Here is a 20,038-nt window from a genome sequence, read left to right as displayed (position 1 = left end):
ACGATCATGAGAGAAGCATGGCCACACCGTCCAATCAGAAGACAGCGCGCAATGTCTGTGTGGTCGATCTCTGAGCGAAAACGATCTCTAGAGCTTGCTTATGATGCTGCTTCTCTAACCTTGCGCTGAGCGGGATTATCATTCGGATGTTAATGGAATGAGAGAACTGGATTGATAACAAGCATAAGGCTGACGAGCAGATGATGCCCATTTTCTCTAATTTTATTTTATTTATTTAGATACATATTTGATGAAGGTATTACCTACGGATTTAGGCCACTAATAAAGGTCAAAACAAATCATACAAATCGTAATTTGTATTGTGGCACTCATCAGCAAAGGAAAACAGTAATGACATAATTTTCGCCTTTTCTTTTCTCTTTAGAGACATTTAAGTACCGTAGTAACTCCAAGCGGTGTTACTGTGCAACGCAAAGGACTACTACGGGGCCTTCTAGATGACCAGGCTGCTAGATGACCAGCAGAGAATTCCATTTTTTTCATGGAAGCTGATGCCGTTTGCTATTGCACTCGTTTTATTGCTTGTTTCTGCAAATTGCTGGAAATGCATTACCTTTCTCAAGTATTTCCAGTCAGTCAAGATGAAGCAGTCGGGCACTTCACAGAGCTAAATGAATTGCAGGCACTGCATTTTCCAAATGAAATACCTACCATTTCCAACCAAGTCAACTCTCATTTCAACAGTCGCAGTTCGATAGATACCGACCTTACTGTCGGTCAGGGACGTAGTGGTTGCCTCCTAGCAACGCAAGAAATGCCATCTGACACCAGGGAAAGCCAGGACAAATCAAATCGAACAGAAATGTCAAAGGTCGATTACGTGAAATTGTCGTCGTCGTCACTGTACGGCTAGAAGAGATATGTCTCAAAGGAGGAAGAGAATGAGACGGGGTTGATTACATTGGACAAACTAGCTTCTAATCAAAACATGACTCCCTTGGACGACGATAGCCCCATGAGAGCCAGGAAAATCCTGAAAGGATCAGAAAGAGAAACTAGTTTTGCTGTCGTTTGTCATAGCTTTTTATTGAAAATCCGATATTACATTTCCAGCTTTTCCCTGCCCTGTCCTGCCCTGCCTCTGTGCTACCAAGCGCCTACACCTACTACAGCACCTTTCCGTGCCACCTTCCGTGCAAAACTTATCATGCAAAGCCGCGCTGCACATCGACTGGCAGTTTGTGAGGAAATTATGTTGTTCATATAGTCACTTTAACAGTACATTGAGACAGCGCTTTAAAGTGAAACATGTACAGAGCTGTAAAATGGCTAAGCCGTTGGTGAGTTACGGTACGGGGCGTGATTGTGATTATAATCCAGTTGATCTATGGTTTCATGAGCTTCATTCCATTTACCAACGTAAATGGTGGAAAATGATAAGAGATGAAACAGATGATGCCAACGTTTTGTTCTAAGGTGGGTACCAGTCAAGTCGATAGTGTCATTACTCTCCTATAGTGCGGTGGGTGCTAGTAACTCTAGGCCGAAAAAGGGGGGTTCACTTTATCCTCTTAGCCTCTACGCAGTGCGGGAGCAGCAGCATTAGCAGATGCATTCGCCTAGAGGGCTAGAGCCGTGGTTGTTTTGTTTTGTTTGTTTTGTTTGCAGAAGGGAACCATTCATTATGTTTATCTTTTGTCTTTAGAATGTGGTGCTGTTGTAGTGTTTTGCTAATGTACATAAAATAATGGCGGCATCTTTGCAGCTGCACCATCCAGTTAGATTTCACGGTTGCTGAGCCTGTGTTTTGCCTGCGGATTATCTGTATATATGTACCAATATATGTATATAAGTATATATGTGTATGTATATGTTTATTTATAAATATAGTACTACACTTGTATATTTCAGTGGGTTGCATGTATAAGAATAATGGCTACGGTAGAATAGAGCATGAATTCCCGGAACCTTGGGGACCTTCAATGAGAGCTGGCGTCTTTTGCTCGGCCGCGTACCGTGGATTTTTATAAAACATTTATCATCATTATTATACTTCAAGCGTTTTCTGATTTTAAAATCTACTTTTTGCAGCCGAATTTTCTGTCTTTGGGGCGGGTTTTTTTATCATGCTCATGTTGTTTTCGATTTATTTTTCGGTATGTGGCTGTTTCCATGTGTGCATGTTTGTGTGTTTGTGTGTCTGTGTGTGTGTTATGTAAGCTCCTGGATTAAAGTTTGCTTCTTGCTTCCGCTTTCCTCTACAATTAAAGCGACATTTGTGTTGTAAAGTCTATCTGTTCGCGTGCGAGCGTGTGAGCATATGGATGTCGGATGTTGGTTCTATTGAATGATTTACCCTTTCAGGACTATGAGTGCTTATTTTAAGTTTAGTTTCACTGTTGCAGCGATTTATAGGATTTCGTTTCGGGTTATTCCAAGTACACAGTCAAATCCTTATACAAGTCAGTCTACACGTTAATACTTTTCTTTTGGTAATAAAGTAGCTTCGTTTTTTTATCTTTGGTAATTGTAAACCATTCAACATCATCTGCGTGAATCTATCGATCCAACCACCTGCCCTTTGTACGGAGACATATTTCCAACAGAAACATTCTGCTGAAACCATCCCTTGTGTCTGAAACACAACACAATCTCTTCTTTATGCTAATAAATTCCCATTAGACAAAACATCGAATAACATGCATACAAAATATCCTTTCCCACCCCCTCTCTTTGAGCCGTATGCGTTACCGTCACGTCACGCACTGCGTTGTTGGTATATGGTTTTGAACTTTCTGAAACTCGTTGGGTTCTGCGCAAGGACACTGACACCGAAACGGTGCCAGCAGTTGTTGTATCCTATCGATGGAAGTGCGTTATAGGCTTTCGGTTTTCACCTCACCTGTCTGCCTGTCTGCTTTATCGCAGCAGATGCCACATGGCGATCGGTTTGCGGTTGTTCTGCATCAGATCCTGCCAGTGCTGGGTACCGGTGCCACCCTCGCGCAACCCAACGCCACAACCGAGATCCTGCCCTTCACCCTCGTTCGACGTCACGAACAACTCGACACCGGCATCCTGAAGCTGCGAGGCGGGCAACTCGAACGTGAAGGCCTCATTCCAGATCGGGTTCGTCGGATCGTGTGCCCGGATGGCGCTGGTTTTGCGCTTCTTCGCCCGCTTATCGTTCATCAGCAGGTAGAGCTGCAAGGATAGAGGAAAGTTTAGATGAATCAATCACGCAACGACTTCAGCACCACTGACAAACTCACCTTCACGAAAGGTTCGTGAGAAATTGATAAATTTTTCGCCTTCATCACGACGACCGTCAACCGTTCCGCCTGCGGTAGATAGCTGAGCGATATCAGCAGCTCGGCTGCCGCTTCCTTCGGTCGCCGAACAGCTATCAGATCGCCCCACAGCTCGCAACCGGACAGGTCGAGCGTATTCAGCAGGAACCGTATCTCACCGACGACCTCATCGTGTGAAAATCGATCATAATCAAGCAGCTGTAACGACATAAAAGGTAAGAATGTAGCTACATTAATGTTACTCGGGATAACGTGTAGAGTAAATTCTTGTGAAAAATACATCTACATCTTCTCCTGTGATTCGTGTCACTTTCTTTCACCTTCGACATTCAACTTGGAGCGAACTGTCAAGCACGGTAGGTCCTTCGCAATCATATCATTACCAGGAATGGAAAAGGGAATCCAATTACTTATCGCAATTAGCATTTCAAGCAGGCTTTCAGCATGTTTAAGAGAGCATCTGCTTTTGACAAGACGGGATGCGATTGACGTTTGTCTCAAGATGAAACAAGTTTCGTGACGTCCTGTGTCGTTATCCTACGTTATCCACTGATGAGCACTGATTACAACGAAATGATTTCAATTTCCTGTCTCGGGATGAGAGGATTTCCTCGGAAAATGGCTTCAAATTGCACCCGCCTATACCCCCTATTCCTACCTGGAGCACGAAGCTGCTCTTCACCAGGTTGCGCGGTTTGAGCGGGAACGACAGCTGCTGGTCAAAGTATGGGTGCGTTTCGGTGCGGTGTACGGCCGTCTGCTGGGTGCGCTGCTCTTCGTCCGGTTCCAGATACATCTTGACGTACGGATCTCGGAAGCCGGCATCGGTGGCCGGTGTTAGATCTTGTCCTGCCGATGCGTATGAGATGGATTGTGAGAAAAATTGTGTCACGATGGCCGAAAGCCCGGTCTGTCCAACTCACCTTCAATCAGATGCACCAGTAGCTCCTCCTTGCTGCCGTCATACTTCAACCGCAGATGGAACCGGCCAACCACCGAGTGGATATCGTTGGCTGCCAGGATGACCGGTACGCGTCTTCTCGGTGATCGGCCACCGGCACTACTGTCGCTGCCCGAGCGGATCGAACCGATCGGTGAGTCGGGAACGTACGACTCGCCAGACAGCGAGACAACACCGGAGAAGGTACTGTTGCGTTTCTTCGGTGAGCTAATGTCCCGTGGGTTCACACTGATGACCGAGGCGAGACTGGCCTTGCTGCCAGAACGTTCGTTTGTTCCGTCGCGTGCGAGTGGCGAGATTCCCGAACCGGAACCGGAACCGATCAGTGGTAAACGTCCTTCGAGGCTGAACGTACGCATCGGGCTGGGGGAGCGGGACTTCTGATGGAGGGGCAGGTATAGGAGATAAATCGATTTGAGAGTTACAGTAGTTAGCGCCCCAATCAATGATATCAGACAACCGTTACATTAAGATTACTTATTACGGTATCAAATCTTGGTAAATATGTAATCCTCCTGGTAGCGAAAATATGTTCCTTCTTTGACAATATTAAGCAAGCGTTGAAAAGTTGATAATACGACATGGAAATATTAAAGAAACTGTGTAATACAATTTAAAGGTTATGAAAGTATGAAGAAACATACAAACTACAAGAAACAAAAAACAAGAAAATCTAGGAAATAATGATAAAGTAAGAAACTGATTGTTGAATTGACGTATAAACTACACCATTATGAGTAAATTGGCAAAACACTAATGAAATAAAATTTGATAGAAACATATAACTTGTGTTAGAAATATATATGTAAAGGATAAAACAATCTTATAAAATCCATAAACGTGATTAAAAAGTGTTTAAAACACCATTTCAACTAAAGTTTCAAATGCGTAACAATTTTAGAATGTATTAACTAGTTTGCTTCAAACGCAACTAATGCAATGAGATTGAAATATGTGTGCATAATACCAATAATAATCAAATAATTTCAAAGAAACCAGCTCGTCGTAATTTCATATGTAATTTCATCAAACGCAATAATGGCGACCATCAAGAGATTTCAACGGCAACGAACAAGAAGCGACCTCTAGAAAATGAAAGCTCGCCCCACTGGTTGATTGTTTAAAATATTCAAAACCCTCATTACGCTGCTGCTAGCTTACCCGCAGGATAATATTATCCGACGTCGTCGACCGGGTGTCACTGTTTGCGTGAGTCATAAACTTGGGCACCGTCTCCCGGTAGCTCTGGGAAAGGAAAAACGAAGAGAAAAAATGGAACACCATCCCCAGACAGTGCGAACTACTATTAGCACTGAGCCCTTAATTCGTCGTCGTCGTCGTCGTCGGAGGAGGAGACATGCCATGGACAGCCGGACGTTCGACCGTTACTTACCGAGCTTCTCGAGTGAACGCTTTCCATGCTGTTGTTGCGCGAACCGGCCGAAGTCGGGACGGAAGCGGTCCGGGAAGGGCCACCGGTTGCGGTGCCGTAGGATTTCTTCATCGCACCGGTCGCCACCGGTGGCGGTTGCAGTGGGCTGGGTGCCAGCTCGACCGGTCCCGTCGCGAGCGTTTCCGAACTAATCGAGTGATGGACGACGCTGCTGGCCGGCTGTACCGGCACAGAACCACTCGTCACGCTACACTCCTGCAGGTTGATCTTCCGGGCAGCTTTTTTCTCCTCCAGCCGGTCCAGCTCGGCCCACTCCTTGCCCTTCCGGCGCACCACGTAGTACCGGTACATCACAATCGTGACGGCCACCAGTAGGGCGAGACCGGTACCGGCGGCCGCCCCAAGAACCGCCGAACTGACAAACACCATCGCTGAAGCTGGCTGCGCTGTGCGTTGTTTATCCTTGGTACCTTGGTTCCACACTTGTCACGTCCAAGGACAACACCTGCCACAGAATGTCTCTCTTAAGACACAACCAGCAACACTCTTGACTATTCACTCACTGGGGATTGGAGTACGAAGCTGCAAAAAACGAAAGGAAAAAAAAATTGGATAAGAGGATAAGCAAGAAGACACCGCAACGAAAACCAATAATAACGCAGCTCGCAAGGATGGCAAAAGCGGAAAACCGAATGGAGCTACTACTAATCATCGTCCGAAGGTCGATCTCGGACAGCTCCAACGTCTTCCACTTGAGTCCACATGGGTGCCAACGGCAGACGCAATAAAGCCCGGGCAGACCGTTGGGGATTCTCGAAGAGCTTGCCGAGCGAATTTCTTATTAAGGGATTCCCCTTCTGACATCGAGTTCACTTCAACTGGAACGTCTGTTCGGAGAGGGTAGAGCGCTCCAAGTAGTCCTTGAAATGAAATGAATTGCCGAAAAGTTTAATGAATGATACTTTATCAAGAATAATCAAAATGCATGGAGCATAAATGCAAATTCTGTTCATGGCAGGGGATGTCAGCAAAGCATTATAGCCTTGCCTTCCTGGAAGGAATTACCGTGAGATCCTTATCAATCCATCCACACGGGAATCGATGAATCCCAGGAATAACACATCCAGCAAAAAATGCCACCCATCGGCGTGGTCATGGACGCTCATTCATCATGGTACGCTGCATTAATGATGATGATGGTGATGATAACCACACTATATTCCGCTCGACTCGTCACTCAACACCACCTGCAGGCAGACTGTATTGGCCCTGCGCTGCGCTGCGCTGCGCGACAGTTGTCCGTTCACCTCATCAATTACCCACCCACGAAGGTAATAGATCCGGGAGAGGTAGCCAACAGGGCGAAAACAACCACAACAACAACATTCCCTTCGCATCTCGTACCGCCATTCGTCTCAACCACAAACCACGATGACAGATGCTCGAACGGGTGGGTTGTTGATAGCGGTCTTCTAGTTATAGATGGAACAGTAATTCAATTATTCTTTCTCATTCGCAGCCTCATTCGACACAGTAACTGCGGGCAAAAGAAGGGCAACGGATGCCAATTATCGCACCCAATCGCACCCCCCACCAGGTAGAGGGAATGTGAATCGCGAAAGTGACGCGTTTTGTTGAGTTTGCGGCGTAAGGAGGTAGCCGGATGTAGTGGTTCCGGTTGTTCCGATGAATAAGCGGAAGCTAATAACTTTCAATTCCCAGCAGCTCCGTTCCTTCGTAGTACTGTTGCTCTGCAGAAATTCGAAACAAGCTTTAATGGACAAGCACAGGGCCAATCCATTGGTCCTTCCGAAGGATGTTTGCATTTTGCAAGAGAAGAAATTTCGAAATCACACGTTGGATAGTTTCACTGGATTTTATAGGAAACCGAGTTGAAGAGCGACAGAAAACAGTTTGGATATGAATTGCTTGTGTAATATTTAATTTGTAAAATAAATGTTTGCTAACTGACGCTTCGATCAGTTACAGCAGCGTTTCTCATGTTAAGGCTCCTAAGATTATTTAAATTCGGGCAGTAGAGCTAGTACATATTTTTCTTAAATAAAAATGGAAGGTCAAAGGAGCTGTGCTCGGCATAAACATTCGAGAACAGCTTTCATTTGGGGATAATAGCAGTTCCCTTGAAACCAAACGCCGGTTTTTATGAAGAGAACTTGCTGCAACTTACACATTTTTAGCCAATCTTAAATGAATCACAAAACAAATAGTTAAACTTACTGACATAAATATTAAAATATGCTCATAATTTACAACAACACAAAGTAGTTTCAGGCGGCTTCTGAACCCCACAAGGATATACTGTACCGTTCACAGTATATATTTCCCTTAAAAAAATGTTATTTGTGAGCTCTTCTGGTTGAAGCACCCTTGACTGGAAATAGATACCACTGCAAAGACCCACTTGATCGAACCATTTTCAATTTATCAACATATAGCGAAAACGATGCCTGCTTCGCTATGCATTCCATTATCGTGATGATACGCCCACCTGGATGCAGCAGACATTTTTATAATTCAATCGCACGGTGAGTGACAACAATAATTGCCAAGTATGATGTGTGCATTCGATAGAAATTGAAGTGAGTTCCGCGAATGCTAAATATATCAAAATGAATTTCCATCTGATTGTCCGTACGTCCCGCGTTGAAGCTAACTGATCCGAAAGGAAGGTATGAAAGTTGGTATTTGAGTCTGTTCAACACCAGAGAGGGGGTTTTGCGAAGGAAAAAAATCTGACAAATGTCCGTAAAATAACCCCGGGGGTTATATACTGCACATCCCACCACTCTCTGTAGACGAGAAAAGGACCGTTCGAAGAAACATATGTTTAAGTGCAATCCATGTAAAGGTAGAAAATTTTCAGAAGGGTGCTATTGGCAGCCTGGGTATTTGCTGCCGATTATCAAATAAAGTACAATGAAATGCAACTCAAATACAAATTGATTGAGAGGTTGTGTTCGTAAAAATTAACTGTATTCGTTACTTCCGGGAGTTAGCTTAGGGGTTTGTATTTGCAAAAAAAGGCTGTATTGATGCGAGCATGGGGAACAATTTCTCGTTTTCTGGCTGGTTTTTGTATTCTATTTATTGCCCATCGGAGGATAAATATACTTTGGATAACACTTTTTAACACACCAACAATACGGTGCGGAGTTTCCGCGAAGCCCGGGAAGCAAATGGCAAGTTTCAACGAACAACAACAAATCGGCAAAGAGACTCTACATTCAAAAACATTAATTGCTGTAAATAATACAAACAAACCGTAAGCGTTGCTCCGGTTTGTCATTGCCACGAGCTAGTGTTCCTGCTAGTTGTTTAAAAGAAGAATGGCTTCCGAAAGGGAATAGGATTGTTTTGCGAACTCATCCGTAAAACAGAAAACCCTTATTCCGCTGTCTCTACGCTACCAATTGGCTTCCACCAGTTAATTTTCCACCACCGGCAACGGAAAGTCCCAACTCGTCCTCCACGAGTCTCTTTGTAAACTTTCCCTCCCCGTCGCCGGTCCAACAAAGTTCGCTTCCATGTCCGGGAAACTTTTGTTCTTAAAAATTCTCACCTTCCTCGACTCGCTACTCTCGCTGCACGGACCATGGCGTTGTACATCGTACCCATCGTCGCCATTCGAAGGGTAAACTTTCCGTTTTTTTTTTGTTTTCTTTTTGTCTTTCGCTTACGACTCCTGACCTCTCGCTTCGTCGGTCGGTCAGCTTGACCAGACTGAGTCGAATGAACGAAAAGCGATAAATTAAACCGAACATCACCGTGGGGCCAAATAGGGCCGCTAATCCAGAAGGAGCAGCAGCAAAAGCATCCCCTTTACGCCCTTTTACCCTTAAGGCACCCTTGCCCTGTACGAGGTGATAACGATGGAAACGTTGTGCGACTCAAAGGACCAACTCCTGATAGTCACATGAAGAAGTGATCATCGCCTTTCGAACCAAGACGGCCACTTCGCAACTACTTGGTTGTTTGTTATCTTTATAGTAGACTTTTAAAGTAGAAACAATCAACTGCGAAAGCTATCCAGGAGCCGATCCAGTAAAGGAAAATCCACTTTCTCCACCTACTCATGCCGGCATCGGAGCATCGAAAGATAGAAGGATTGGTTTTATTTCCTGCTGCTTAAAAATCGAACATAAGTAGCATGCAGAGGGGGTTGCAGACGGTGAAGGGCATCCATCCTCCATCCAACCTGGAGAGTGTCTCATCGCACGCAAAACGTAGCTATCAATTTCAATCAACGATTCAGACTACATGCCAGCCCCGACCAACCCTCCTTGATCCTTGCAACCACCCTCCCTTCAACCCCTTCACTCACTGGGGCTCACTGTCCGACTCGGTGTAGTCAATGGTGGACCTGTTGGGGCGGAAGGGTTTGACCCCCGGGCAAAAACAAAGGTATTAAAGTGATTGATTGTATAAACCCCGTTTGTCGAATCTCCTTCCGATCGAGCAATCCGATATGTGCGCCGCAAAAGGGTAGCGGCGTTTGTCTGTCTGTGCGTGTGTGTGTGTGAGCGAGTAACCTTTCAACGCAGACCAGAAGAATCCAGATCATTTCCGAATCATCTACACTCCAGAGCTTCCATCGAACGTTCAATCGAAGTAAGCGGTGGTGTCCGATGAATGAATGTCGGTGACGAGCGTGTAGATCCGCGAACACTCTCAGCCTGAAGCGGTGACAAGTGGCCCTGCCAGCGGTTGTAGTGACACGTTCCGGTGATTTGAACAACCCCGGGCCCTCTATTCCCCACCGACACCGCGGCACAACAGTGATTAAGAGATATCGAAACGACAGTTACCGGTCGATCCCGGTTGGACAAAAACTCGTTTACGTTATCTACCATGCATGGCCACCACACACACCCTCTGCTATGTTATCGAAACGATTGATAGCTTCCCGATGGAAAGCCGAAAATAAACTTGACGTATCGCAATGACGCAGAAAGCAGCAGAAGAACCGGGATCGGTTATCGTTCGATATGATTTCCTCGGCAAAAGCGTTTATCACTTTCACCCCAACTCGGGTTTCTCGCCGTAAATGTATCGAAAATCGATTTTTCGAGTGCTTTAGCAACCGGTTTCGCAGCCATTTGCTCATTCCATCCATCCGAAATCCGAACTCACACACACACACACACACACACACACACACACACACACATCCTTGTGATGATAATGCTGGGAAATCACTCGATCGCCGTCGGTCTCTCCGCAATCAGCGACGGCCATTTTAAGCCCCCCCCCCCCCTCTCCGGGGGGTTCCCATTTCACCACGACAATTATGCGACATAAATGTGTCAATTACACCCGCTGGTAGATGACCTTTGGTAAATGGGAACGCTGCGTTACCACGAAAAGGGGCTGGAACTATGCGCCCCATACCCAGCTCGCGATGCTGGTCGCTGGAGAACCGAGGACAGAGACACACACGGTAAGGGAGAGAGTCGAGCAAAATTAATCAAATTGGTTCCAATGAACTCGTCCCACCACCAGCAGCCATGGCCACTACCTCGGTGGTCGATGGAGGCGCCTGACGAGATGGAGGCGCCCAGCACCCGGTTCAACCGGGTTCAACGCAGCGGGCCTGTGGCGCTGTCCGCTGCTACTAAACGGTCCCCCTTCCCGAGAGTGGGGAGAAACCATAGTAGTTTGTGGTTTGACGTTTGGAAATTAGCTCAAACCCCCTTCGGGGACGGCAGCTAATGAGATGCCTGTGTTTCAATCAAACGACCAAGCCCCCCGGGATGGAGGAGGAGAAATTTGCGACATATTGGCCCGGTTCCGATGTTCGTCCGAATTAATAAAGCCATATTATGGTGGCAAACAATGGCATCAAACTAACCAGCTACGCCATCACCGCCATCACCACCAGTAGCTCCGCGAGTTTCGTGGAATGACATTACTCCGCGCATTAATGTCATTCCAGTGTCCAGAACCATTCGATGGCTGGCGACCACAGACAGCGGTGCGGTTACAACGGTTTACTGGAGACCGTGCAATTGAGCATAATTAATCAAATATGTGAAGCTCGATGTGAAGCTGCAGCTGGGATTGTGATTTGTGTAATACATAATGGCATTTGGTATCATCGCCCACGATCGAATGGGCTCGACTGCAAACCGGGCCGCCATCAATCCTGGCAAACAATCTGTCAAACCGAACGGGTCTCATTTGCTCTCGACCAACTCATTCGTGTGTCATGGTGTGCTAGATGGAGTTTGTTTAATTTTCATGCAACACAATTTCATATCCCATCATTTTTTAAACAGAATTCTCGGTATTCCGGGATGTCTCTCCCCAGAGAGTGGCTCTATTGCCAACGAGCCAGTACCAATGGATGCGGGAGATGCTCTGCAGCTGAGGCTTCAAAACGTTATACCGTTTATCATTCTAATGAGCCACCTCCTTACCGGGAGCGCTTCTTAGCTTGGCGCTCTGGAGCTTTCTCAAACTCCGGCACCTTTCTGCCCTAGCCGGTTGGCCGGAAGAATCTTGGAGGAGCAGAGAAAGTGGAAAACATTAAAATGCATAAGTACGGCGATTACTGACAAGCTTCTTAGTTGTGGCCAGCAATTCTCGGCTCAGAGCTTCCTTTTAGCGAACGCAGTAGCCCTGTGGGGACGCATGCAGCAGCTGCTGTCCATTCATTTAAATATTATTCATCAGGCTTAGAGGCCTGTAGAGACTCGATGCCATACAAATCTCTGCTCTGCGCGGTGTCCACAGTTATTCAACTTTACAACACTCTTCGGTCGCGGCGGCAAAAGGGGACAATCTGTCTCCGGTGAGCCCTGAAACACGAAACTTAATCACACTTAAGCCTCCATCGCTTATTATTATTGTTACCCTTTTCTCTCTGCTACCCAGCGGAAGGAATGTCAATCACACCGGACATAAAATGCATTAGCGCTGACCAGCGCGCACGGCGTTGACCATCACGGTGAACAAGCTCAGTAGCCGTTGAAGCACGAACCGGAGTCGTGGTGCTGTTGTTGTTGTTGCTGCTGCTGCTGCTGCTTCGAGACAAGGCGGCTTACATGTGACAGACGACCGTGTTAATGAACTGGAAAATTGCTTTACGAGTGGATGATTCCGTGCCATCTCTCAAAATCACCAGCCAGCGATGTTACGCTGGGACGGTCGTGGCTGCCTCCCAACCCAAGCCCCGATCCTTCATCCCTTCCATCTCAGGTCAGCAATCCGTATCCTTCCGTTGGCTTCCGACGACCAACAACCGGCTGGCAAGGTACGTACGTATTCTACGGATGATGTATGGACTCTTGGTAGCATCATATCGGACTGTGAGGCCGCAAACAATGCCTCACCTGTGGAGTGTGGACCGTTAGTGGCAAAGGAAAACGGGTTGGTCACGATAAAGCTTGCCACGAATCTGTCTGTCTCAGCCGTTGACATGCTGAGGTACTATCAGGTTAGCCATTTTTTAGCGGCAAACACACGAAGGTAATGTGATATGTTAAATGGCTTCACTATTGCAATGAAGTGTGTAAGCGATGCGCATTGGGTGGTAGCTTTTCCAAATGAATGACGTCGAGTAACGAGAACTGACGGGAGGAACAGTCGCAGTCGATCGTAGCTATTGCATATGCGATTTAATTTGCCAATCGTGTGCAGTGATTATAGGGTATTTGCACTTCCGCGACGTTTCATATGAATAATGTTAGCATAATCGTTATTCCTGGGAGGCGTCAAACGATTTTGTTCCCTTCCTATTCAGCCATTTAATTTAAGTATTATACTAATGAATGTTGCACAAAATGTTGCAAGCAACATAGTTGCATGTTTTTATCTAAACTGCCGTTTACATGCTTTTGCTATATTTTATTCCATTTAAATAATAAATCTGGAAATTTATCGCGATTTGATCGAAGTCTGTGGTTTGTGAACAATGTATAGGTACGAAAACCAGAGACTCTTTTGAAGAAATGTTTTTGTCTGTTTCATAAGGATAGGACACACCTCACAAAACCTTTGCCACAAGTTGAAGAAAACCTGAAAATATATCCATCAGTCTATTCAGAAGACCTCGAATTTAGAACCACAACCATTTTATGTCAGCATGAACAGACCGTTCAAAAAGACTTTTCAAAATAAGTCAAATAACTGAACGATTGCAACTGCAGTAACAAACAAATGCTCACCAACAGAAAGATACCAACAGGGAGGATAAAATACGCTAAGGAATAATGCATTGGACTGTGAAAAAAACATTGAGACATTGTTGAGCAGCTCCTATAATGGTTATGGCTTCAACCGACCGACCCGGTCGCTATTGCCATCATCCTACGCACTCTTACTCTGTACAAAACGACTCATAAACATTGCCCTCTCGCACGGATCAACGGTTCCGAGAACGAGCGTCAATACTTCACAGCACATCGCGCTATACGACACGATAACAAAACATTTCGATTAATATTGCACATTCCACGGTGGTCTCCGGGATGGCCTGGGAAAAGTATGCTGCCAAAAATGCCGTCAAAAAAATCACTAAAGGCAACCAAGGACAAATCAAATAAAAAAAAACACCTCCGCACTCTCGTTGCGTTTCACGATAAGCACGACGTTGTGCTGCTGCTACTTCTGCTGCTGACCCCCTTCCTGCGCCATTTTATGGTTTACGTTCTTATGAATGCTGAGCGGCCGTTTTCAAATAGCTAGGACTATCTCTTCCTTTCACACTGCTCACCGGGGGATTCGCTCGCCACTGTCGCTTGTGAGGTCTTCCATGGTCGTTATTCTCGTGGACATTTTATGGGCTTTTGTCGCTTTAAAAGCTCCCCAAAAAAGCGCTCGGCTGCAAACGGCTGCTATGCGTTCTGGGTGGCTTTTCGGAGCGATGTTTATGGTGGCAAATATTTGACCAGATAATTGGTTTGCTGGTTTACCAACAATGTGAACGCCACACACGCCGTGGCGTTGCAGCTTTAACAGGACAGGGATTCTCTTCGGTACACACGATCTTAAGCGGTCGATTCAATCATAAAGGACCGGGAATCGATGAATGATACATTCCACGATGGGAATGGCGCCATCTTTGGCGGAGCGAAATCTCTGGCGTGTGCGTCCAAATTGTTTCCACGACTCTAGACGCTCCTTTTTCGTCAGAAACCCTAAGCTCCAACCATTCAATGCTTCAAGCTCTCGCTTGCCGCAACAAACGCTCGCATCAAGTGGACGGTAATGACCGTAATCAAAGTATCTCTTCGTTGCCTCGCTATATCGCCGCAAACGAAAATCGCTATCATTTCCCTCATCATCGTCATCTGCAGCAGCAGCAGCAGCAGCAGCATCGTTAGAGGACGAATAGTTCCAAAACACCGTGACCGCAACGTGGAACGCCCCAAATTATCATCTAAATTACAGGCGAGTGTATCGTACCGTGATGTTGCTCCACTCGTCTGCTACTTTGTTTTTCTTACTTCGGAGTATTCCAAATTTGATTTGCTTTTCCTCATCCTGCTAGATGATAGCCGCTCAGTGCAAGCTCCGATAATCAACCAGTACGCTACCAAACTGACGCATTGCAACTTTTCCACTTTTCCTCTGCCAGTGCTAGTTTACATCTCAGAAGGCTTGGAGTAGAAGTTTCCCGAACCAAAACGACCTACTCAACCGGGACTCGAGTTGGTGTTGCTGCTGCTGCTGCACCATAACCTTAGTCAGAGAAGCAACTCTCTGCACGTTTCGTTGGCATTCCGCGTGATGTGGCGCATCGAAAGCACTCCTGCAGCACCTCAAAGTTATGCAACTCCTGTAGCAGCACGCGCTGGCTGTAACGGCTGAATGAGACGGCAAAGGAAACGTCCTTGCAAAAACGGTGGCTTTCGGAGCATCGGAGCTGAGCGGTTCGTCAAGCCGATCAACTTGCTGATTAGTTTCGCAAACTTGTCATCCAGCGTTGAGGCGTAAAGGGCAGCAGCCCCTCGGTTTGCAATGTTGGACTCACCATTCCCCCCACCCGCCGGACCGTGCGATCCCATCCGGCGCGCAAGCCCGGTACACAACACCATTGAATGGATTATCGTGTCAGACTTTGATCGTAGTTTTAACGGTCGAATAAAATTAATGTGCCCCGTGGAAGGTTGGCGAGTAGGCCAACCGTGTAGGGGTAGAGTAAGTTGATCGCTTACAAAAAGGAGGGGGCAGGTCCAGCGGAGTGCAATTCATTTTCACCGTACAACGCATTCGCCTCAATTCACAAACAGTTTTTATCGATAAAGATTGAAGTCCAAATAGGAAAAACCAGTTTACACTTCCATCTCTTTCCTATCTCCCATCGTACCTTCTTCGGAATGTTTCATAAAACGGTCCAACCTTTTACTCAGCTCGGTCGGTAGGACGCCGCGAGTGATAAAGCCCGGTATTTGATCGATCTCCTGCCTATCTGTCTGCCTGCCTTGGGGCTTTATGGATTTTCGTCGCGTCTTTTCCTTCACCTTCGCCCGGTGAAGCTCAATTTTATTGGATTTGCTGACTGACGATAAGATGGTGCGACGCTTTATCGCTACACGGAAGCGATAAAACAGCAAAACGAGCGTCCGCAAGCGATATGAAGAGCGCTTTTGCAGTCCTTTAAAGCGGTGGAATAAATTGGGGATCTGTGAATCACATTTCAGGATCTGTGAATCACATTTCAGCAACCACAGGAACATCCATAAAGGGCATTTGTTACCCATCCGAGCATTGCTTGAAAATGCGAAAAACCTGTGCTTTGTCATAACTTCGGATCTAGTAAGCCATCTTTCTAAAAAAAAAAGTTGTAGCAAAAGGGCACCTAGCAACATGAGCGAAGCGTGCCTGGTGGAACTGGCGGATGGCAGGAACCCCCTTCACCCTTCATTAGTGACAGTCCATTGCACAGCAAACAGGCAGCCAACGAGGGTTGCAACCAAGAGAAGACACCTAAAGAGATAATTGGTGGAAACCCACTTCAAGGGCCTGTCTCTTGCACTCTTTCGTTCCGGCATTCCCCTCTACTGCACGCTGCGTTGCTCATTCACTCACACACACACACACATAAACCAACAATGTAGCTGCGGCAAACATCGAGCCAACTGCACCAGTAAACAGGAGGACACTCGCTAGTCTCTGCCCCGCAGGCGACTGATTGCTTATCCTACGGCCAATCTAACACACTACTCACCTCCCTCCAAATGGGGGCCTCGGTACGTTGCCTATCCGCTTGGGAAAACCCCGTTCAAGGACGTTCAACTCTCGAGCACCACTCGAACCCGAGGCTCCCCGTTTGCGTGAAGCTCGGATTCAACAACGCAATAGTTCGAGTGGAAGGACGGCGGACGGAGGGAGAGATCATCCAACAAACAGCTGTTAGAGCGATGCCGTTCCTTACGTAAGTGATATGGTAAACCCTCACCTTTCGGGATGATCTCTGTCTCTCGCGCAGTAAGCGTGACTAACGTGCCATCAGGGCCGGGACAGAAGGAGTCATTAGTTGGCCCTTGAAACACTCTAGTATCCTTCCGGTAAGCCTAACCAGCAGCGTGAAGCAACAAAGCACCGATGTCAACAACTTCACCATTACATCATCTCGTTACAATGCTCTTATCCTGTCCCGGCGGGCTCAACGTTTGTCTAAGAACATCGCGCCAACACAACCACGAACCGTAATCTCAAACACAACACCTGCTGCCACCGATTGCCGTCACCACTCGATTGTTGCGCGATTGTTTTAGGCTAGTAAATATTTACTGACCACTGTACCAGCGTGGTACCAGCACTGCACGGTGTTCTTGTTGCTGCCGCAAACCGCCACCAACCATTACGCTCTGGGTTCACACATCGTACGCGAATCGTGGTTGTAAGCCCTGTACACCTGGCCAGTTGCCGAGCGCCGGTTACACTGGAGTAGCACTGTTCCTTGGTTCGCGACCTAATGTCCCACATGAAACGCTCTGGTGCGTCTGGAGCTTTCGTGTAACTTCGGCCAGGACACGCACGTTCGGCTCGTGCTAGCTTCCGGTCGTGGCGGTTCGGCCGCTGTCGTTGTCGATTCCTGCAAAAAGCTACCGGTGCAGCACAAACCCGGAACCGGGAGCTGCGAATAGCCTGGGGATCCGTGCGAGCCAGCTGTCCGGTTGCGACTGAAAGGCGTCTCGGGTGATGCCAACGTCATTACTTTGCGTACCGAGCACGCCAACACAACAGCTCGTCCTCTCGGGTTCGCGCCGAGGTTTGGCGCACCGTATGCGAGGGACACCGGTATGTTTTGATGATAACGGATAGCGACACAGTGAGGAACCATTTTTATCGTGCCCGTTGTTAGAGAGCCTCGTGGCTGGTTATGCTAAAAAATACTAGAGAGAGAGATTTTTGTATTGTAGCAAAACTTACTTACCTATCTCAAGTGTTAACCATTTTTGGAAATAATGTCTGTACGATCTGGTTCCATCTAGCTTCGCTCTGTCAGTTTAGGGACTGAGTCGTCGTCAGCCATTCTCGTCTGATGTTAGCCGAGTCTCCTCCTCGTCTGTTTTGTTACTTTTAAGCCTGTTTTAACACCATTTAGCACTGTTTTGGTTGGGTATAATTTTACAATATTAAAGGAAAAAATAATATATTTCCTTAAATAGTAACCCCTGTCTGTACTCTGTGTAAAATGTAGTGACATAAACTTAAATTAACTATTGCAATGTATTATTGTCGAAATGCTCCACATTCTAAAAGCTCGACCAGCTACACGACGCAATTCAAGTCCTATTTAAGTCCTGGTGAGCAACACGCAACCTTCACTGTACCCCACAGTGTAATCACATCCGAAAATCTTAAACCATCTCTCATCCGCTCCACAATTTATGGCCACAACATTTGCCGACCTTCTCTTCACTCCCGCCATCACTGGGATTGCCGGTATTTCCAACGCAAACAAGCCCGGATTTTCAAAACCAACAAAACCCTCACAGCATTAACGTTCGGGTTCGCCGAAGCCTTGCCGAGATGCAGAAGCCTTGCTCGCCTAGACAAAGACGCGCTGCCAATCCTTTACTAGAATGGCAAAAACAACGGAACGACCGAAGCCACCGAAACGATGCCAGCCTCCAGTGTTCAGTGACGTGCCGGAAAATGCTAGTAATGAATGAAAATTCCATTCGGCGAGCTTCGCTCTCTCTCTCTCTCTCTCTCTCTCTCTCTCTCTCTTTCTCTCTCTCTCTCTCTCTCTCTCTCTTCCTCTCTGTAACTTTCGTTCTACAGTTAAGATATTTGCGACCGACCGGATGTCCTGCCACCATTCACAAGCGTTCGGGTGCCATTTACTCTTCGGAGCAAACGAATCGGAGGCGCCCAACACTGTGGGGCTTTGGCCGCCGCTGGTACGTTGGCGTGTGTGTGTGTGTCGTCCGAATGTTTTGCGCCTACTTTCCTGAACATATTGGTTTCCATGTTCCACCTTTTACCCTCATAAAATGCGGCCCTGGGACGACCACGCATTATCACTAGCTCACCGGTCCCACTAGCTCAGTATCTTGGCCGGCGCAATCCTCATCCTATTCGCATGTCTTTCTCTTTCTCTCTCTCTGTTGCGCGGACTCGTTTCTTTCCATCCGGGGGCCACACATCCCGGCTACTCACGTTACCGGCCACGTTGGCATGTGCGTCATTCATGGATAGTAGAGCGAGCTGCGGACCAGATTCCTTTGCCACGCAAACAGCAAATTCGCGGCCCCGGTGAACGTGATTTGCCCGGGCAATGCGGCGCATAAGCCTGAGAAAGAGGATCGGCTCAACGGAACAGCTGTTAGGACCAATAATGGAGGGCTTGTTATTCGCTCGAGCAAACATGTTTGAAGCAGCAAATAGTGGGTTTTTGATATTGGAACAGATGTTTCCTTTTTCTTTACATTTCAAAGAAGTGATTCACGGTTCACTGCTTTTTTGATAAAATATTCCAACAATAGGGAGCCTCTTGGTGAACTAACATAAAGTCCATGTAAGCAACCCGCCCCTTGCGTACCATATGTTTTGTGATATGTTTGATGAAAGCTTTGGTTTTGTAAGATTTTGCCCTTTACAGAGTCTCAACACTGAATATGATACACGACCTCAAAACTATAGTAAGCACTTGATTCAAAAATTGCATTGTTTGCCATTCTTTAATGCAAATAAATGGATCAACCGTATAACATTTCCTGGTTCCAGCGATAGTTCACTAACATTGCCGGGTGGTTAACTTTTCGAAATCCTCAAATTAAAATTATTAGCAGCTCAGGAGAAACACTATACGGATGCGGCAGCAAAGCCAAACCACCGCTCGTACACATTATATTTGCGTGATAGAACCTGCTAAAAACCGCACCAACCCATATGCACGAGAGAATCCAGGATGCTGAATCCAGATGACACCCATGC

The 20,038-nt window shown here is 46.7% G+C and overlaps 2 protein-coding genes across 2 annotated transcripts in view; both read right to left on the bottom strand.

Moving 5' to 3' along the window:
- LOC125953375 (pericentrin) overlaps nucleotides 1-20,038 on the bottom strand; it is a 465,615-nt gene that overhangs the window by 414,979 nt on the left and 30,598 nt on the right. The window lies entirely within an intron of this gene.
- Nucleotides 1,036-16,870, bottom strand: LOC125953533 (synaptotagmin-11). Its single transcript, XM_049683157.1, has 7 exons — nucleotides 16,818-16,870; nucleotides 5,627-6,208; nucleotides 5,395-5,478; nucleotides 4,196-4,613; nucleotides 3,931-4,121; nucleotides 3,234-3,470; nucleotides 1,036-3,165 (listed from the first exon to the last, which is right to left on the bottom strand). The coding sequence occupies exons 2-7, from the start codon at nucleotides 6,053-6,055 to the stop codon at nucleotides 2,881-2,883; spliced, it is 1,644 nt and encodes a 547-aa protein (XP_049539114.1). The 5' UTR covers nucleotides 6,056-6,208; nucleotides 16,818-16,870; the 3' UTR covers nucleotides 1,036-2,880.

The sequence above is a fragment of the Anopheles darlingi genome, chromosome 3 (genome assembly GCF_943734745.1).
Source record: "Anopheles darlingi chromosome 3, idAnoDarlMG_H_01, whole genome shotgun sequence".
Classification (NCBI taxonomy): Eukaryota; Metazoa; Arthropoda; class Insecta; order Diptera; family Culicidae; genus Anopheles; species Anopheles darlingi.
Note: the sequence above shows the minus strand (reverse complement) of the source record. Positions and strands in the feature narration are given on the sequence as shown.